This window comes from Meleagris gallopavo, chromosome 19, assembly GCF_905368555.1.
Source record: "Meleagris gallopavo chromosome 19, MGAL_WU_HG_1.1, whole genome shotgun sequence".
Classification (NCBI taxonomy): Eukaryota; Metazoa; Chordata; class Aves; order Galliformes; family Phasianidae; genus Meleagris; species Meleagris gallopavo.
Genome location: NC_139422.1, coordinates 2,904,102 through 2,926,409, shown reverse-complemented (window position 1 = coordinate 2,926,409; position 22,308 = coordinate 2,904,102). Strand labels below are relative to the sequence as shown.

The window sequence follows — 22,308 nt, the reverse complement described above, 5'->3', positions numbered from 1 at the left end:
CTGTCTTAAGGCTTTTCACCATGATTCCATGAACTGCTCTTAAAAACAGTAACATGGGATACAGACAACAGAATTTTATCCTTCACCTCCACCTCCTGTGCATTTACATCACTAGCTCACCAACAAGAAACTTTTTTTCTAACCAAACATACTAATTCTTGTCTGAAAGTGATGAAAAAACAGCTGGAATAGCTCTAGCTATGTGGTGCTTGACTGATGTGAGTAACTCAGGAATGCCCCTCTTCAAACTACAACATGAGGAAGCTGTAGCTGAGAATCTCAGGGTTTTATAAACTCATATCCATCCACAGAAAGCTACTCACTCATTTGTAGTAAGGTACTCCTGATTTCATATGTTTATGGAGAGCTGAATTACCCACCCACCACGTGCAACGGCGCTCCCAAGAACTGAGTACCTACTTCCCTCCTCATAACTCATAGACTCAGCAGCCCCTTACAGCAGTTCTTACAGTAATCTGTACTCTTATAGCTTTAAGAACATAGAATAACCTACCCACCTTCAAAGGCGTCCTACAAAATTTAAGACTACTTAGGAGTATTTATGTTACATGCCTTGTAGGGCTCTTCACTCTGTAAATACACATGAATCATACAATTATAGAATCACTGAGGTTGGAAAAGATCTCGAAGATCATCCAGTCCAACCACCCATCTACCACCAATGTTTCCCCCCTAAACCATGTCCCTTCATACAATATCTGAACATTTCTTGAACGTTCCCAGGGACAGTGACTGAAACCATATGAGCTTCCTATGGCATCTAATCTAGTCTGTGGTTAAAATGAGCTGGGCAATGCTACAACATACTGTTCAGAACCAACAACTAATGGGCCTTCCAACATTGTTAAGATTTCAATGGTAAGATGCAGTTGAGACCATTACTGAGATTGCACTCAGGTAATTGCAATGTCAGCCAAATACCAAGAAAAAAAGAAATGCATTAAAAACACCCAAGTTCATAACGTCAATAACACAACGGTTCAGCAGCCAGCAGGCTGATCAATACTTAGACAGATACTCATTAATATGAATGTAAAAAGCTCGTTGAAGAAATTGCCTACCTGTATGGAGAATATGGGTCAAAGCACGTCTTGGTGACTTCTGTTATCTCCGGGTTGCAGCACTCCCCACCATCGAAGTTGTACCTCTCGTAATTGCAATCCATGTCACACACTCCATTCTGCTTCTTCTTGTTGAAGAGCGTGTGGCGTACATGCCGGCAGTCTCCTCCATCGTACCCAGTCAAGGTGTGGTTGCACTCGGGATCGCAGTTCTCGTCCCCGATCTTGCTGATATCACAGTTGGCCAGGATGAGTCGGTGCCGAAGGGATGAGTTCTTCACCTCCAGCACCTCCAGCTCCCAGGTGATGTTGTAGCGGCTGAAAGCCTCATTCAAATGCTGGTGCTGGAACTCTATCTGCTGCTGGCTGACTGTGGGGTTCTGGTGTTTGTCATCGTAGAGATTTACCACACGGTAGCGAACGATCTTGTTACGGCGGAAGCTGGGGAGTTTGTTGTAGCTGGCAATGATGTCCGTGTTGTCACAGACTGTCTGTCCACAGAGAGGAGGCTCTAGGCTGGTATCCAGCAAATAGCCGTGATGGTAGCTGGACTTGCTCTGAGGACTGCTGCCATCCTTCATGGGAGACCAGGTGTTTTTCACATTCAGTAAACTGTCTTGAAGAACTAGCTGAGGTAGAGGCATGTCTTGTCTGTGAATTGCCTGGCCCATGTCCAACAAGATCTCCTTCTGAGACCTGGCTGTCCTCCAGAGGCTGAAGTGCTCCACATAACCCCGATAGTTCTGGTTCAGGGCATTTCCTCCAACCATGAGCACCTTGCACTTCAATGTCAGAAGACTGAAGATGCTGCCCACCTGCTCTCCGCTTGTGGCTACCTGGGCACCATTGACGTAGAGTTTCATCAGGTGCCCATCGTACGTGGCAGCCAGGTGAACCCACTGGTTGGGGAGGTAGCTGCGATGTGCTGCAATGGTGGTCACTTTGCGAGCACGGTCTGTCTTCAGAGAGAAGAAATAGCGGGGGTCTCTATTCCCCTGGTCACTGACGGTGTTAATCCCCAGGACCCATCCTCGGTCACGGGAGGTGTAAGAACATTTGTCATACAGTCCTATGTGCCCCCAAAAGAGAAATATGGATAAATAAGGATGACAGAGCAAATAAAGCAATTAGTCTTTATATTGTATAAATCTCTCCCTAGATATGTATAAACACACGCTCATCTATACACGTTAGAAAGTTAGTGTACAAGAAAGACATTAAATCACCCAGCACACAGCTGTGGGAGGTCATGTGAAGATTTGCTATTAAAGACTTGCCAGTGGCATGTATGAGTGGGATTCCCCTTTTCTGATCGAAGACAAACATTGCTTGCAAATTCCTATCAGTAGGAAGTTGTACTGTGCATTTGGTCTTCCCTTCATTCAAGCCATACATCACCGGCAGAAAACAAGAATGCTCTTGAGAAGCAATCCTTGTCGATCTCACTCATATCTCACACCCCTGAACCCTTTAACTAGCAAGGGCCAGAGGCAGGTAGATACGAAATCCAACTACTGCACAGACTGGAATAATCTTGGTATGATCAAATACCCAAACTTTGCTGAGAGCACGTGTAACATTTTCAGGCTGCCTTCAAACTCATATCCATGAAAAAAAAAAAAAAAAAAAAAAACAGCACAAAAACAGTATGCAGTGGTGTCCATGGATAATTTATCTCATACACAAAGTGCCAAAGTGCAGTTCCACACCTTAAGTTCTCTCAATAAATCCTCACCAACAAGAGATGGAAAGAACCTCATTCCTCCCAGCCTGGGACACGAGGGCTGGCTAGTTAAAGATGTATATTTCCATCTTTCAGTTCTCAAAGGCCACAGGCTGCGGTGAGACCCTTCGACTGCAAAAATAATCATTAGAGCCTTCAGCACCAATGGCCTTCCTACTACTAGCACACAGAAACTCCTTCCCCCAAGCCTTCACTTCCAAAAACCTAACCAAAAATCATAAATCTCTGACAGTTCAGTCCTCATGAAAAGACTAAATATCCCCTTACCTCACCTCTGCACCCTAACCCTCCCAGCACTACAACCAAATAACATCTTCTGCTTCTGACTAAGTTGCTCAACAGCCATCTGTTAACAATCACTCATTAACAGTGCAGTCTTGTCTAGTATCAACAGAGCAAAGGTTACAGGAGCATTCACTGTATTTTTCCTCCCCTCTCCCAGCACCCACCTTCCCCCCTCTCCTCACACCCTTCCCTTCTCCCCCCCCTTTCCACCCCCCCTCCAAAAAAGGCTTCTGATGGGAAAGTTAAAAAAATTTAAACAGGGCTTTTTTCTGCACGCTGGTATTTTGCTAGGGACTCTGAGCTCCCCCTTTTCCTGTTTCCTTTGGAAGAGAGATCCCAGGGTTCGGAAGGTAATGTGTTTATTCATCTGTAGGGCGCACTCAGTTCAAAACCTTTCTGAGACCAGCTTCTAGTTTATACTGCTACTTCTGATCACGGGAAAGGAGAGGAGGAGGAACAGCAAGGGAAAAAACAAATATGCCAAAAAACCCCCGACATTTGCTGGGATGGATGTTTACCTGAGAAACTCATGATATGAAAGCCAAAGCTACCGATGACCTTCTGGAGTCAGGGATCTCCTGTTTTTTGAGGGTTTCTTTAGTTTTTTTTTTATGGAATAAATACTTTTAGAAGGCACTCATTTTTGAGATGTATGACAGCCCATAAAGGTCTGCATTTTTATAAAACTCAAATGAAGGTATTGTCCAACAGTAGTGGGTGGATAATACTGCAATGAATGAGGAGACAGTTGGCAAGTCAAGTCCCTCTCCTGAATAAGTCATAAAAAAGAGTTCCAAAAATGATGTTTTATTAAAAAGTTGCCCTGCCAGTATAGCAGGCAGAGGTCCCTGAGAGCTGGGCAAGCATGAAAACAGTTGTCCTTGGGTGCGAGGGGGCATTACAAGAGAGACTCTCTTCTTCTGGCAGTGGCTTCTATTGATTTTCCCCTCTGCCCCAAAGAAATATCTGAATGCGCTCTGTATGGAGGTATGGCATCCATGTAAACTAGGGCTCAAAGGTGAAGAGATGGGATGTTCCAAAATATACCCAGTTCTGGAAAATTAAACTCCCAGGGGAGTCCATTCTGTTTCAATAACTTTTTGTTATTGAATATCTTTGTTTCCAGCGTGGGAAATAGTGAAGAAAAAGAGTAAAAGCATATCATATAAAAGGAACCCAGCATGAAAGAAAGCCGCCTCCCTTAACAAGGAGACCTTTTTATAGGTACGCCACGGTCTCACTTTATTATAATAAGGCCATTTGAACCAGTCAGACATTTTGTAATGGAGCTTTTGCCTGCCACCAAATACCAACCTGGTGAAAGCAGGAGAAGTGATGCAGAATGGGCTAGTCCTAACAAACACCCCTGAGAAGCTGTGGGTCTCAGCCTGGCCCAAGGCCTGCTGGGTTCTGACCCAGCAGTCAGCCCGCTGCACTGCGCCCAATGCCATCTTTGCCACCTCTGCAGCCCAGTGCCTGGTTCTCAAAGTGTCCCACATCCCCATTGTCAGGTGGAGGGCCTGAAATCCACCACACAGTCTGCCAGGGTTGAGTTTTTGGGGCTTTCTGTACCGACTGGCTGGAAATATTCCCCCAAAGAATGAATAAATTATCATGGAATGGAAATTCAGTTTCCTGGCCAGGATTAAAGAACATCTTCCCTTCTCTCTGAAGTGCTGCATGATGCTAGTGATTGACCTCAGCTGAACAGATGGAGCTGCTGGAGGAATACTACAGAATAGTAGCAATCCTCCCTTGCCTTTGAGCACTTAAACCCTGATGTGATGCAACGTGTCTTGAGCTTGGCTCAAACAGCTGCCACCAATTCGAGATTTACAGGGAGCCAAAGAAGGGCAGAGAAAGAAAAAAAACAGTGACAATAGGGACACCACTGAACACGCCAGTATGAAAGCTGCTGAACTGAAACAGTCTACTATTCTAGTTCCTTACATTTTCTAGTTTAGGGCAAAGGTCATTTCTGAACCCATATGCCAAATCCAGTATTCTTTTTTTAAACTTTTACTATTACAGACATTCAACTCTTGATGAAAAGATGGATTGATCCCAATGCCTTCAGCAGAAAGACTTGTTTTATTCTTAAAAGAAAAGAAAAAGAATAAGAATAGGGATGAGAAACGCACACTCCCTATAACTTGCAGAGCTGTACCACTTCTTTATGACCCTCTTTTGCCTGTTTGCTGCACCTACTTTCCCATTCCTTCACTTACTTTTGGCTTCAGACTACGACTCCTCCGGCTAAGGGAGTGTCACTTTTCCGTTTTGTCCCCAGCACAATGAAACTCATTTCAGCTGGGACTTCGGATGTCATAATAAAAGAATTTATTACTTCTTCTGTGACAACTAATAAGGGCAAAACCATTGGAAGAGGGACATGTCAGATAATTGCCAGAACTTCTGAAAACTGAATAATTTGATGTTTTCACAATTTATTTCAATTTAGTAAAAGGTTCCATAGCCATGAGTTATTTCTTAAACTAATTAAGAACACTTTAAACATGAAGAGGCCTCTTTTACCCCAAACAAGGCTGTTTTTGAGCAAAATAACCCCCTCACAATGGTTCACACTGAATTTCAAAATTCAGCTGTGACCGCAACCAACATTTACATGAAAAACATATAGAGTGTAGATGCTCATTTACACAGAAAATTCTTTACAATAACGTCGCAGAGGACATTTTTAGCTACTTTGTGTCCCTCAAGAAACCAAGAGCGGTGTAAAGAGGCCTCATGGTAAATGAGACTCAATCCAATGACTGCAAAACCACAATTTGGCGAATACGCCTCAAGTTCCTGAGCCAAGAAATGGTGCGAAATAAAACTGATGTTTGTTTTCCCCACAGCAATTAGATTAAAAAAATATGTACAAGTTTCATACAGCAGCAAACAGTTTTCCTCACTTCTGCTTGCCTTGAGTTGCTAGAAAGGGACGGGGCGGTAGCTGAGAGAACACTGACAGCCCTGCTAACCCCTCATCTGAGGGACTTCTTTCCCTGCAAAGCTCCTGTTCCTGAAGCCCAAGGGATTAAAACTGAATTTATCTTTTATTAAAAAAAGAAGAGGCACAAGTTCAGCTTTCCAGTAAGAGTCATTGTTAACCTTCCCTCCCCACAAGCAGTGAGTCAGACAGCTCTGGAGGAGTGCACGAACACACCACGATGCCATGTTCCTGTGCTCAGCCAGGGCAGGGAAGGCCCACCGGGCTCCTTCCAGCCCTGTGATACCTGTCCCTTGTAGGAGAAGCGAATTCCAAGGCACCGAGATAGTGGGTACTGCTGGAAAACTGAACCCCGAAGGCCTAGTGCCAACAGTCAAACATGGAAAACCAGTAGTACAGTTTCTCCCTTTATTTTTGAATTGAAATGTCACTTCTTTGGCTACCGAGCCACAGCTGCTCCCAAATACAACTGCTCATCAAACCTGATCGCATTCAGGAAGCATGAAATAAGGCCAGTGTGCGATTTCTTTACTCAGAGGGCAGTGAGGCTCAGAGCTGCGGGTGCCCATGCCTGGATGTGCCCAAGGCTGTGGGTAGGTCCTGGGCAGCCTGAGCTGGGGGGAGGGGATCCCAGCCCATGGTGAAGGTTGGGACTGGATGGGTTAGAGGTCCAGTCCAAGCCATTTGATGATTCTATGGTGATTTCTACCTCAGTTTGTTCTTAGGATCCCACTGGAAACTTACAGCCATGCTGTTGAGCCCCGTGTGCTGGATGGGATGAGGCAGCATGAGGCCAATGAGCAACACTGTCTGCTGAATTCTAAGGGAAGATCTGGCTTTGGGCACAGGGCACTGCATCCTCACGGTGCCAACAGGAGCACACAGTTCCCAGGAGCTGTCAGGAGCCGCCGCAGAGTCGGGAACTCACAGCTAGAGGCTGAGGCTGCAAGTCATAAGCAGCTCTCTGTGGGCAGAGTTTGAAAGAAGAGGCCAGAGCAGCCCGTGCAAGCTGCTGTAATTCGTTTTAACATTATCAATAACAGACTCCAGGCCTCCCTCGGCCCCTTCAGTGCCAGCTCTTGCATCTTGCTAACAGCATGCTTCCCGGTAATCAGCCCAGCCATAGAATTACCTAAGAATTTATTTCTCTACGCAGAAAAAAAGTTTCCCCCCTTTGCTGAGCAATGGGAAGGAATAAAATCGAGACTTTGTTTTGCTTTACTTTCCAGGAGCTGAGGCTGGGGGAAGGGGAAGGAGGAGGTTGCTTCGATGCTGACCACCTCGGGCGCACTGCACAGCCGTCCCAGCCGCATGGAGCAGAAAGCGGTGCTCTGCACTTCTGGAAGTTGGCTGTGCCTGTTTTGCTGGGAGACTACAACCAGAGGTGACAGGACTCAGTTATGAAAGGGGAATTTAGGTCAACAATCAAAGCCGCAGTCAGGGGGCCCAAGAACAGGGAGCTAAAGGTTGGGGCTGTTTTTTTCTTTAGCATGCTTTAATCGTTTAGTATCAAAGCACAGAGGAACGCTTGAAAGAGCAAATATTCTACAGGAACCTATAGAAAGCTTTTATCTGTCCAGAGGAAAATAATTAAAACCGACAGATTTGGGTTAAGTATCCCCATGTTCCATGCAATTGGATAAGTCAGCGAAGATCCACTGGAGCAGTTCTTGAGTTCTGCACTGGATATTTCATGGTATGATGTTGAACCCAATACAGTTTTACAAAGGGGAGAAATAATCTCTCCTTTCCTTTGCCATGCCTCTCCCAGCCCCCATGATCTCCTTTCACGATAGTTAAATAATTCAAAATCTAGAGTACTTAAGGCAACATCTCTATCTATACCATTTCCAGTGCAGCTGAGAGGCCTCCTGAGGTCAGCCCCTGAGCCCAGGAATGTCTCAAGCAAACCACCTGAGACTTGCTCAGGTGGCAATGTACCAAGTGAGGAAAAGGGGGATATTTGCCACTGCTATCAATCCAACTAATTTCAGACAAGATATTAACATTTCCAAGCTATGCAATAGGATTCAGATACAAGACAGAAGGATGGAATTCTTTCATTTTGACATGAAAGGCAAGGTCTTCATTCTGTAGAAATACAGAGCCTAATAAAGCTATGCCTATCTAACCCTGAGAATTTGGTACAAGGCTCTTCTCAGTATCAAAGTCTTAATATCATTGCCATTTAGCACTGAACTACACATATTTTCTATACCATTTTTCAAATTCCCAGACACTCATATGCCCAACAAGATAGCTTGAAGCCTGAAAACAGGGAGGTGAGAAAGGCTGCACCAGCAACACATGAATTTGTAGTTGCTGGTTAGCTATGAACATTACATAAATCCTTCCCTTCTGATAAGAAAATCATGTAGGCTGCAGCCGAGCAGCTACTGGCATGGACAATCATGTTAGTGACACTTGGCTGAGCCCATTGTGAGAATATACCCGCTAACAGTATATAAGAGCTTACTGCAAACAGACCTGGTAGGCTGGGGTTGGTGAGAAATTATTAGATTGTGGGGGATTTTGAGGTGTAAGTGAACACACAACACTGCATAACCATGTGGCACAGAGGAGTGAGCTCCAGGCCTGGCAGCATCATAACAGGGTCATCCTTGGACGGCGCGCTGCTTTTGCAAGGGCTGCTCTGTATATAGGATCAACATAAACAAGTATTAGCAGGAAGGGTGCCTTCTTATCTAGATCTCCCCAAACATTTCACGATAAAGCTGCAGAACCAGTGGCGACTGGTACTTGGTTAACAAACTGTGGCTCTTTGTAATCCAATAACTACATTTGCACAGGCTTTTAGATGGATGGAAAAAGCACATCCTTCCCAAGGGTCAAATTTTAGTCTCTTCTATAAAGCTCAGGAGCGTAGGAACGTTCTCTAGAATAAGGATAAGAATTTTCTAATACCTGCAGAACAATTTATTTCTCCTGCCTTGTTCTCAGAAACAACCAAATATTTTGGGCTGAAGCTGGAAAACCAGCATGTGTCCATGTTATTAGAGATGATCACAATGAGAGCACTCATGGGAATAGTAATTAAGATGGCACAGGCAGTCTCTGTTGGGATACTACTGCAAGTGCAGTCATTACCACGCTCCTTCAGAGAATCAGTGGTGTACGTCATGAACGTGGAAGACTTTTCTCCAGGTTTGATCTGGACAAGAATCAGGTTGATGGCTGCCAGCTTCAGACACACTGCTGTGGCCCACTGATAATAAAGCAATTAGGTGTTGATGAAAACCCAACTTCAGGTAGAGATAGGGAATGGAAAACCCTCAACAGTTTATTGGCTTAACTCAAAGCAACCTGAAAACTTCTTGGCTTCAAAGCTTACCTGAACTCACTGATCAGCAGAACTGGGTTACAAATTAACCATCCCACTGTAGCTCAGGCACTGTGTTCACCTTTAGAGAAATTCAGCTTTTTTTTTTCCCCCTTTGTAAGCGCATATTGCAAAGCATATGGGTACATATCAAGAGATGTGCGTGAACATTTTCCATCTTTCACAAGTGCATGTACAAATGAACTGGAATCACACAAAACCTACAAAAAGGACATAAATGCAATGGCATGCCAGGGAACTGTTCCCAGCAACGTGCTCAGTGGCACATCCGCTACCTCTGCTTCCAGGTCTCCTCCTCCCCTTTGTGCTATTAGCCAAACACTGATTAGATATCAAGCTCTATTGACAAATTTACTTTTGAGCATGCTAACGTGGAGCGACTTTCCTCCCATTTGTAAGAGTTAATGCTTGAGAGCAAACAGAGAGTGTCTTCCATGGAAGGGACAGATACGTAATTACCACAACTTCCAAGCAATCTAAATGATAAAGTGGTATTTCTGGTCTCCTTTCAGAAAACAGGAGATAGAATTGATCATAAACTGGGTCAAGATAGGTCAGCATACCTCAGAGCAGATCAGATGGCCAGAGCATCCCAGGAGGAAACGCTCTCCTGGAAGGATTATTAGGGGCACATCTGTGCCATCAGATGACCGTGCACAATACCCATCAGCTCACTGGGAGTTCAATATGGCATTTCCTTTCAAAATGTGCTTTGTGCCTGACAAGCACTGCAAGTCAATCAGCTGCAGCAGTGGCCGAGCCCAGAGCTGTGCTGGAAAGTCTCCCAACGTGCTGCCCTGCAGAGCCCTCACCACAGCCAGCAAAGCGCAGCAGCAATCAGGGGAGGTCTGTGCAACGAGACTGCTTGTGGTGCTGATCAAAATACATAGCAAGAACTGAAAGGGGGACAACAACACAGCTTGTTTTGCTTTTTAGAATTCCCTAGTCACTGACCTTTACAGCAGCTTTAGGGCAGTGCTGGAACCAGCTGAGCTGTTACTACTCCCAGCTGCAGAGAGAAGAGCTTTTACACCATTGCACAATGCGTGTGTTTGTAGGGGGCAGGTTAGGGCTGGAGAACAAAGAAGGAAATCTAGTGGCACCTAAATCAAACATTATGATCAATGAGTGAGAGGGAAGAGAACCTGGGGAGCGGGAACAACCTTACAACCTTTCCGGGATCAGACAGATGGCCAATATCCACAATATTACAAAAACAAAATGAAAACAAAAATTCCATGAATGCAAACTAGGGCACCCTGCAAGGAGACTGTAAAAATCACATCATGATAGCTTAGACTTGTCTTTGTAATTGAGGGGCATTTCCACATGAAACAGTTCTAGTTATTTAATTGGATTTTGAGAACATTCTTGGGCAGACACTTTGTGAGCACAGAACTCAGTGGTTCCAGTGCATTTGCACTGATTTATACCATGCGAGATCTTGGCCTCTGTGAGAATTAAATCTCTTATTGCAAAAGTATCTTAGATCTAATCCAGACTCAAATGTCTTACCGCATCTGGCTTTCCCATATGACTGCATCTTTCCTATACTCATAGAAGCAACCAAAGTACCTACCACCCTTACCAGAAAAGCTGCAGATGTGGTACACAGAACAGCGTGCAGTATCAGCAGGCAGAGCAGAGCTCACTGTGCCTCTGTTATGCTGTCCCTTTTAAAAGGGATCCGGGTCCTCTCTAATCATGACTATTTCAGGCCTCAAATTCCCCTCTCCATACTTGCATATAAGTTCCAAACCCATACACAAACCACAGAGATATTTTTGCTTTCTAGGAAACATCCTGCTGAAAAAGGAAAAAAAAAAAAGAAAAAAATCTGCCTAACATGATATAACTACTGTAGAATGCATTCCAGATAGGCTGTAGTCACCACACACTAACTTTAGTACATGATCTTATTGCTCTGTTTTCTCTGCTCAGTTTGAATCCGGGGTCACTTGTTTGGGCATCATTTTCCTCCTGGAAATACCTGAGTGTGTATTTCTGTGATACAAATAGCAGTGATCCCTTGATCTGTGAGCACAATTAAATGGATATCTAATAAGAAATTCTCACGTAGCAACATCTTAGAGGTGTACAGACGCAAATTCACACCTATTAAATTGAAGGCTAGAGCTTAACATTCAGCCCTTAATTCTTAAAGGACGAGATGGGACAGCGATGGGCAAACCTCCAAAAGGTCATAATTCTAGTTCACTTTCCATGAGCATTGCCAAAGTCAAATGCTTCTCAAAAGTAATTGACCTTCTCAAGTCTGCAGAACTGGGAGAAAAAAATGTAAAAGAAACAAGCTACCTTGGAAGATTGTTGGCAATTCTTGTGTTTAGCTGAGCAGCAGGAAATATCATATGTTCAACCCTTCTTATGTTATTTCAGCCCTTCCACTTTCGGTTAAATCTGGAACCAAAGAAATGAAGACTAACCAAAAAGCATGTACATGTACTACGTTCTGTGTGCATACACACTCACATGCACATGGACTGAGGGAGCAGGCTGGGGCATTTTGAGCACTGGGCTTCATTCTTTATTTTAAGGGAGTGCTGTTCTGCCCTGAGACTGACAGACAGACCACCCAGCAAGGATATGGCAAGCAAAAGTCACCCCAAGCTTATTTTCTGCTTTCTCATCCACTTCTTTGTTTTAAATGATGTCTGCTGTGTTAGTCCACAGCCCTGACTTTGTCAGTGCTCCAGTTTGCAGTGGGGAACCTTGATTTACTCCCCGAAGGTCACATTCTGGAGGTAAGATCTTGGTCTCAATGAAGCCGACAGTTACATGTCTGAATACAATGGCCTGGATTGGAAAGGACCTCAAAGATGATCTAGTTTCAACCTCCTCTGCTGTGGGCAGGGTTGCCAACCACTGGACCAGGCTGCCCAGAGCCACATCCAGCCTTCAATACCTTAAATAAGAGAAGATTTTAGTCTTATTTTTGAGCCGGCCTTCAGACTAACACACTTGTATGTTTTGAGGCAATCTCTCCTGGTTAAAGGTGACAAAACCTAAATAAGATGAAGAACATCACGCTACACTAAGCCTGATAGTTCAAGCACACTAATGCCCAGGAATCCCTACAAAGTGCCCAGAGTCAAGAAAAATCCATAGTTACAATGGAATATTAAAGGATTTGAAGTCAGCATCCTATTGTTTGCTTCAATTAGTTGGAATCATAGAACCTTATAGTATCCCAAGTTGGAAGGAACCTACAAGGATCAACTCCTGGCTCCACACAGGACTACCTAAAAATCAAACCATATGTCTGAAAGTGTTGTCCAAACACTTCTGGAACTCCAGCAGGCTTGGTGCCATGACCACTGCCCTGGGGAGCCTGTTCCATCCTCTTGGTAAAGAACCTTTTCCTAATATCCAGTCTGAACTTCTCCTGACGCAGTTTCATGCTGTTCCTGTTTTTGCAGTAATAACTGAAAACCCCAGAGTGATACAACATTAGAAGCACTCAGACACAATAGGGGGTGAGGACTGAATTAACTCCTCTTTAAATAAGAATTTGAAAAAACACTGAATTCTCATTTAAAAGAACCTGGTGACAGACACTCCACCATTCTACTCAGAAAGGCTTCTCAATGACTGAATACTTTCACCAAAACAGTGCATTTTCTCTCTATTCTGAAGTTGCTTAGTTCATTCATTGGATTTACTCATATCCTCTATTATTAGATTTCCAAACTCTAATTATCAGATTAATGTTCCCTAAACATATACTTAAAGATCATGATGACCAACTCACCTCTTAATCTTCTCGAGTCAAATGCTTTATGACTTGTTACAAATCCTATAATCATGCTCATGATTGTTTTTTTTTTCCTCTAAATCCTCTCCCATACAACATCCTTCTTAAGCTGTGGATGGACATCAGAACTGTACAAAGTGCCTCAGCAGCAGCTTCTCCATTGTCAACACGAGGATAACACAACCTCCTTGATCCTGTTCAGCATTTCCTTGTTTACACAGCTAATGATGACTCGAAACCTTTGGCCACAGCATCACACTGGCAGTTCACATTCAGACGCTTTATCTGTTCTGACACAGAGTCACTCCAACACGCTTAGCTTCCAGGTGAAAGATCTTTCCCCCACCATCCATCCCTTATGCATGACCTGCCTCTCGTCTTTCTATATGTATGACTTCACATTTGGCTTTATTCTGATGCATACTGTTTGCATGTTCTCAATTTATGAAAACACCCAAATGAGAGTCCTGTTTTGGTCATTGTTTACCACTCCCTGAACTCTGCAACATCTGCAAATTTTATCAGCACTGATTTTATGTTTTCTTGCAGGTTGTTGACAGAAAATATTAACTAGTAAAGAGCCAAGATTGCATTGTGCTGAATAGGAGGGAACGTGGCCAGAGTCACTGTTCAGGCAACAGCTCTGTTTTTCAGTGGGGGGAAAACAAATACCTGTGATATTCACGAATACAAGCTTACACAAGTCAAGACAAATTGACAAGCTGAGATCAGCAAGAACTGCTTCTGTCTTTTTGTCTCTTCAGCATTCTACAACCCCAGTTCCCATTTTAGAGCTGCACAACACTGCAGGGACCTAGCGTGACCCTCGCTGATGGGAACTCTTGGCCAAGCATTTCTTTCTCTTTGTACAGTGGTGTGGCGTTCATCATGAACTGCATCACACACGACCAAAGAGCTACAGTGGTGTAATTACCGCTTCCTCACATGCAGTGTCTCTCTGAGAGCTGCTGAGAGCCAATCTCCCACCCTCACCGATCCAAGGACTGAGCTGAGGACACCACAGAGCAGCTGCAGAGCAGGAACTAAAACTCCACAGCAACCTGTGCCCCCCCCAACTACTCCGCCACAAAACAAGAAACTTGAATTTGCAGGAGAGGGAGCATAGTTATCTCTCAGCAGTGTCACCACTGTCTAACCAAACACCCTTTCTTTCTCCCAAAACATCTAATTTATTGCTGGAGGAAATTGCTGTTCTCTTCTTGAAACCACCAGTAAAAAGGAAGCCTTTTGCAACTGCCTTTGTTTTCCTCTCTGCCAGTTACTCTCAGACTGTCCTTCCCTTCCAGAACATCTTGTTGCAATGCCCATAACATTCCCATAAAAACGTGTGCCTCGTCAAGCTTGCCTTGTCCCCAGTGTTTGACAACTGTCAGAGAAACCCCATAAAAGCCAGGCTGCAAGCTCATCGGTGCAAAGGATACCATGTGTGGAAAACATTGACAGCTCTCAATAAATCACATTGCTGCTGAACAGCTGGTTGGAGCGCTTGGCTTCAGACGAATGTTGTCCGCATTACCCGTTTACGTGCGTACTTCTCAGCATTGCACTGAGCATGGGGAGCAGAAATACATCACTTCTAGAAGATACCACAGGTCTGTTTTTTTTTCAATTGTATCTGAAGAGAATTTTAGATCCCATTTCAAGGTTTATGGCTGATTACAGTAATACAGATGTGCAATAAAGTGTTGACTTCTTGATAGAGATGTTCACCCTGAGGAAGATGTGATGAAAGACAGGCGATAGTAGGAAAACCTATCTCCATCTCAGTTCCTTCCTCCTTCTCTCTCAGGAAACATATAGCCTCCATTTCATTTAGTGTTTTCTTAAGTACCAGAGCACAGAAACTGTCAGAGTGGATGTTCACTGTCTGGCCATCACAAGTGGGATAGAAAACACACGGATGGTGCAAAAATACCCATGCTTTTCTGCCCTCTGTGCTTGAGGCAAAGGGAAGAGTTTGGTGCTCACCTTCCTCCTGCTGGGAGGTGTCTTCCTCTCAGTGCAAGTGCTCCTGGCCCACCTTCATTGAGAAGCCTCAGCCCTGCAGACAGCAAACTGCAGAAGAAACACAGATCCCCTTCCTGGATCATTTCACCTATGTGAGATGCAGCTGCTGCTTCTTTCTGTCTTGTCCTGCAGGTGTTTGGATACGGCATTTTCCCAGTAAAACTGGTGGCATGCTGATGTTTAAAATAAAATAAAATAAACCCCTAGTATTATGGCATATAGCTGAAGACCACCCCAGTTTGAGCACTGCTTCTGGTAAGACAAAGAATGTAAACAGTCTGTTTGATTAAAGCATCCCTAACAAGAGGACTTTGGGGAATTCCAATCTTTCCCAGCTCAAAGACGAACAGAAGATACGCTGGTACTCCATCCTTCATTAATTCAGAGCTCTCCAAAGGGCAAAAATGAAGCACTCAACTTTCCTCATGGGACAAACTGTTGATGGTTATCCTGGAATTCCTGGAGGAAGCTCACCAGTATAAATCAGGTCTATTTTCTCCCTTCTTTTTTTAATCTGTTCACGGACAAAGAGATTGTGCAATGTCTGATAAACTTTGCCCATGCTGCAGTGCAAAATCCCCATTTCTGATTGTCTGAGAGGGGGAGGTGGAAAGACCACACTGAAACTGTCTTACAGATAAAGCTATTAATTACATGCTAGAAAATGTTTGTGCAATAAGAACTGCTCTTTCAACAAAAAGCAACAGATAAGACTGTTGGAAGTCATCACAGTTTAAGGGACAGAGATTCTGCTAACAATGGAGACCTTTTGCAACACATCTAAACTTTCAGGGTGCTTAGAATTAAAAGTGGGACCACAATTTTCACACCTAGAATAGCTAGGAAAACTCCTTCATCCTCACTTCCCAAATGCACTCCTGGGGACAGGAACGCTGCATGGCTACCACATCTCTGTGCAAGTGAGGAACCACAGCCCTACTGCTGCAGCCTCCTCACTCACAGAGCCTTTCTTCATCCCATCACTTTCCCATGCATCCTGAGGAGCTGGAAAGGCTTTATAGAGGATTCCTCTGCCTCCTGGACGGAATCAGAAAGGTAATTCCCTCACCTTCCATCTGAGACCACCAAGGTCCCCCATTAGAAGCACTAGCCAGAAGAAGCCTCAAGACAATGACCTTTTGTTTGTCTGTCTCCAGAGCATGTGAAAACAAGTTCATTCAAGCCTGTTTCCTTGCTTGGGGTTCTCAGCTACTGTCCGGGCATTACTTTAAAGCAAACTGACACCATAATTTGCCTCCATCATTTTTTCTGTTTTTCAGGACAGTGGGAAAAGAAGGGCATATAGAGAGGCTGACATCTCATCAACGAAACTCCTCCAAGCAGATGTAGAGTAGGAAACATCCAGTAACCCTGCTGGCTCCAGCCCACAGCTTGGACCTGAGTGCACGGTTGATTTTCATTAACTAACTTGTCTTCCTGTGAACTTCCTCCGAGGGTGTTTGTTTATAAACAGAGGAGGGGATATTATTGCTGGAGATGGAAGAGTATGGGAAGGGGTGAAGAAGTTTAGAGCCACAGAACTGGAGAGCAGAGCTGGGAAGTGTTTGTTGCTGGAAACACAAAGGACTCACTGTAAAAGTGGTATATGGCCTAGTTTTACAGCCTAAAGGGAATAGGTTAGGTGTACGTAGAAAGTGCTCCAAGAAATAAAAACAACCCCACATTGTACAAACATTTCCCACTGCATCATCATAACCATTACACAAAGCGATGGTGCTTGGAGGCTGTTCTCCATAACATCCACTTCTCAGCTAGTTTGTTTTCCCCACTGCACAAATTGTATCAGCCCCACACTCAACACGATTGCCAGCCTGCAGCCCCCTGATTTCCTCTCCAAAGGAGTAACTCTGAGTTTGCACTGATGTGCTCAACAGCAGAATCTGGCTTGTACTACTTACCCTTCCCTCTGCCAAGTACATGTTTCAAAACCGTGTGCGTAATACATTTAGTTAACATTTGCTTTTTCTCCTGGTACTGCATTTCTCCCTGAACATCTCCATTCATGAGCACAGCACAGCACAGGAGGCTTCCAATTCTCGTCTAGTTTGTGCTGAAAATAATTCCTATTAAATTATCACTGGTGGAAGGTGCTATTTTGAGCACAGAGAGGCTGCTTGGTTTATCCACAAGGCAGAAGCAAAGAAAGACAGTAGTAATGCAGGCTCCAGATTCCAACCTTAGCACCTCAGCCTTTACAAGCACAGATGCTGCTGAATTCAGAGCAAAATACAATTTGAGTGGCTCACACGAGGCACAGCCTTCCTGCTGGCAGTTCCAACAGAGGCACAGGCTGTTAAGACATGAGGGTGTGCACTGGGTGCTAACCCTTCCCAAAAACAGGCTGCAGTTACTGGGGCACTAACATGGTGTGTGCAAAGCTCCATCTGCAACCATGTCTGCTCCAGATGTAACTGTGGGGTAAATTAGCTGGTTTTGCCCTTAATTAATAGTCTCAGCTATCCAGGGCCAGGCTTTTTGCATTCCTGAGTCAACATACTGACCAATGTGCAGATGTATCAGAAGTAGGAAAGCATTCAAACTCAAGAAGTATCCTAAACCGAGGGGCTTCTTTGATATGGTGATATTCCTTGATGCTCTTCTCTCCCATTTTGGGCTGCATACAATGCTGCATTTGTGAAACACGGTAACTCCTGCTCATTCCAACTATGTCAGCACCTCTAGATCAGAGATAAACTCAAGATCGTCTCATCTTCTACCATGTCCAAAGAGCTCATGTCACTCGTTGGTAAGTGAAAGGCTTCATAACCACTGTCAGCACAGCAAAGCAAAGAACCATCAACAGCAACAGCGGCCAGCCTACAGGAATTAAGGTGTGTTGACTCCACATGCAGAACAACTTAGGCTGAAGATCACCTACTACCATCACTAAAAATGGGGTTAACAAAAAGCCAAGCCTGCTGCAATCAGTTTCCATCTCTGTCCCAAACATACAGCAACACCTCAGACAAATCAGAGCCATTCCTCAGCTTTCCTGAAGTGCAGTGCTCGCTCCTACCTGACAAATGTATCAGCACAATTAGCAGAATGTTCTGAGGATGTTACCAGGACCACAAAACTGCAATCTTATTGCAAGATAAGGAAAACAACAGCATAAAAATATATTAGGACACAAGAAAATGAACCTATATTCAAAACGAAGTAACGCTGGTAACAGTGAAGGCCCATCCTTTCCACTTCTTCCCCTCACTGTCTTGAATAAAACAAACAAAACAACGGTGATAAGATCTCTTTCCTCAATCCAATGGATGATCTTTGTGAATATGCTTCCAACACTAACAGCAGAGAATAGGCAAGGAAGAGAAGGAGGGAGGAGAGAAGCTCCGCGTTGGGAGCAGGCCTGCTCTTCTCCCAGCTCCATGACAATAGAAGACTCTGGGGAATCATATGAAGGAGGAGAAGATCGGTCAGAGGAGAGAAATCCATATGGGAAAGTGATTTAAAGCAAATAAACAATAAGCTACATAAGGAAAAGGAGGAAAATCACATCAGAGGGCCTTAAGCATCACTCTAAAAGAAGACTTGAGGAAAGTCTAACAGACCCAGGAGCTAATCAGCAAAGAACAGGCTGGTTTTCTTCTCCAACACTGCAATTCTTTCGTTTTCTTGAGCTGGTGTCATGTCATATCTCTCAGATGCTGCCTCACCAGGCCAGTTCCAGATGCGTCTCCGTTTCACTTCACCCTCACTCCCTCACTGTGAGAACAACTGCCCGCTCCTTGTTTGTGCACCACTACAATAGATATTAAACAGAACCACACCGATAATTCCCAGAAAATATGCATGAGCATCTGCCTGCCCAAGCACACAAACACAAAGCCTGCTTACCCTGTGTTCCCACACCACTCCAACGCTGTGTGGCTGAAGCCACCAACACGGCAGCCAACAACATGGGAGCCACCCTTGGTCTGCAAGGAGGGAACACCAACCTCACATGGGGACAGAAAAGGACAACTACAGAGAGCATGACATGGGTTTGATAGGGAGGAAGAAAACAGCAGAAATGCCGAGCAGGAAAAAGGGAAAGATGGAGGAATCGAGGACATCAGATAGTGGAGAAAGAACAGAGACTACAATGGTGATAAGAGAGGGTGGAGGGACTGGACGGGAAAGTTACACACATCACCCAGCAAAACAGAAAATCAGACGGTGTGTTTGGAATAAGTGCTTGTTTCAACACTGAAGAAAAGAGAGAAAGGTTGACAGAGACGAAGGCCAAAGTGAGATTTGGAGTATAGCAAAAACAACTAAAATAAACATGTCCCCTTCCCCTGGCCAATTTCTCTGACGTGAGAGCTTTGCAATTTTTCTTCTTTTGTATCCAAAGCAAGAAAGGACAGCAAAATAAAGGATGATAACATAAGGACCATGAAACGCTCTGGGATGTAGAGGAGGGATGCAAAAGACTCTGAAATCAGAGCCTAAGCCAGAGTCAGCCAAGGTCAACGGTATTTTTCATGATTTTGGATAGGTTTAGGATCAAATCCATGCTGCGTGCGTAAGTCTAGCAACATGAATCCATCCCCATTCTCACTAACGGATAAGCTGACTTGTATTTTCACTTGTTCACATTTTAACTATGGATACACACTGCAGCTTCATTGGTGCTGCAACCTTACGGACACTGAGCAGTTCCCAACTAAGCAAATTGCTCAGATTGCGACGAAGAATGACAGCAGAAACACTCTGGGATAAGATGCTCACTTATTCTCTTCTTAATTCCTTTTTATTTGCCTTCTAGAATTGTGCTCTGCTCTTGTTCAGAGTAAGAGCGCTTTGACTTTATGGATGGCTGTGGGGAGAGCAAACTATATAAAAGGCACTACCATCAAATCAAAGCAGTTTACAAGATCTGCCACTTGTGTCAGGATACATAGGGAAATAAACAAGCTGCTTTTCCTTGATCATTGGAGTTTAAATGCTGTATTGATCTGGGGAAAAAATCAAAGGTGCTTTGGAAATTGTGTGTGTATGTGCATGCGTGCTCACACCAGAGAAAATAAAGAGGTTAGGGACGAGCAGAAATTAGCAGATCAACCAAGGATTTCTCCTTCACAGAAAGCTGAAATAAAACTAAGATTCCCAGTCAGATGCCAGCTACCATAAGGTAGGGAAATGCTCAAAAAGCAACATAAGATCAGAAGAAAGGAACACAATTTTTAGAAGTCTCATTTTGGGGCAAAAAGAAAAAGAAAAAAAAGGACAACTTACTCAACTGCCCTGTGCCTACAACACACTAACAAATACCCAGAACCAGGGAATAGAAAAGTCTAGTGCCCTTTCTGTATTTGAAATAAAAGGATTAATATATAATGAAAGATTAATACATAATGTATAATGGTTAAATGAAGGGAAAGATGACATTAGACTGGCTGATATAGCTTAGAGAAAAACGCAGAGGGTTTTGATCAAGCAGGACTTTTTTGATCCACATTCAGAATATTGGGGGAAGAAGCAAAAAATGTAATAAAGCGAATGTGTTCACTCCTCCTATGATGGGATATAGGAACTGCCGTACAGGTGACGATCAGAGAAGGGTGGGAAATGGTTGATAAAATATTTTTCTCAGGAAAATGGGAAATTAATCAAAACAGACCATCTGTGGGAAAGGACCAGCTCTGGCAGACATTCTAACCTAAAATTTCAATAGAAGTTTCATAACTGTCAAAACACCTGATTCGTTTGTGACTCTCCAAAAATAAGAAAGCCAGTATCTTACACCAGAAGATGTTATTCTTTCTCATAGTTGACATGGTTAACACTTTTCTAAATCAATGCCTTGGATTTCTGGGTACTTAAGATGTTGTCAGTCTGTCCGTCTGTCTTCCTGCCTTACATTATAGCGGAGTCTCCAGGTCTTTGCTAAAGATCTTTGGTTTACAGTAGAGTGCTGGGAAATTTTCTGTGCCCTGTGCTATATCAGAACCAACAAAGTGGATATTCTGTGAATGTTTGAACTAATTATCTACTGTTACATCCCTGACACGGCGGGGGACTAAATTTGGCAACCCAGGAGGTCCTTTCTCTGCTTGTGCTCCTGTAATTTCTTTCAGAGAAAAGAAAAGAGTAGCTGAAAAACAGCTAAAATTGGAAGCAAAACTACTATATGGGAACATCTCAGCTCATCCCTCACGGAAGTCTTTATTTTAATTTTTTTTTTTTTCCCAATACTAATTTTTGAAAATAGATGCTGTATTTTGGCTTTGCATTCTTGCTCAGACCAACCTGAGCTCCAGAAATCCAAGGTAAACACACCCAGTTAACCCCACGGTCTGACAGCATCGAGCACTGCTGGTCCAAGAGTCCTCTTGCCTTCAGGTTACCCAGGCACACATCCCTCTTGCAAAAGAGCTGAAAGGCTTTGGGGTGAGACAGAATAGGCCTCTTCACATCTGCTCCAGCACTCAGCAAGACCTTGACATGGAATTTCTGGGCACGTCCCAGAAGTAAATCAGGCTCAAGTGAAGCTCAGCACGGCCAGCTCAGCCTGGGACACAGCTTGGTGCCTACAAAAGGCAGCCACACGTCACTGAGGAATCTAACCCGACCATCACATGTCAAAAGGCAAACTTCCCTCTTCACTACCATTTCATTGATTAGAGCAGCCTGCAAGGAAGCGCTTTAAGGAAATAAAACATGTTCTTCAGACTGTATGGTTCTGTCTCCAGTGTGTAGCGAGTTGAAAGAATGAGACTGGTTGAAACTGGAAGTCTTAAGGAAAGAAAAATCTCTTTTTAGTTCCCATTTCTGACTCCCATCCTGGCTTCTGCAGGAGGGAGGAAATGAACTGCTCACAAATATTTAGTAAATGACAAACCATGCCGTATTTTTTCAGTGTCCCTATCAGTCACTGCTTACCCAGGGCTGTAACTGTGAAGTGGGGAATCGTCGGAACGCAGAGATGCACGGTGACCTGTGTCCCTTGGGAACAGTGCTGGGGGCTGTAACTACGCTGGAGCATCCATGCAGCCCTGAGCCCCTGCCACCCCATCCCCTGGGACCTGGCGCACGCCAGAGCTAATTAACAACAAGCTTTATGCC

General features: G+C 44.1%; 1 protein-coding gene across 4 annotated transcripts in view; it reads right to left on the bottom strand.

The window, feature by feature from the left end:
• PAPPA (pappalysin 1) overlaps positions 1 to 22,308 on the bottom strand; it is a 359,398-nt gene that overhangs the window by 145,902 nt on the left and 191,188 nt on the right. For all 4 annotated transcript variants that reach the window (XR_014887326.1, XM_085239622.1, XM_085239623.1 and 1 more), the window contains one exon: positions 1,083 to 2,151. Coding sequence is in view for 3 of the 4 variants with exons in the window: in XM_085239622.1 (XP_085095748.1) it covers positions 1,083 to 2,151 (1,069 nt within the window). In the remaining variant the exon portion in view is untranslated. The remainder of the gene's footprint in view (positions 1 to 1,082; positions 2,152 to 22,308) is intronic.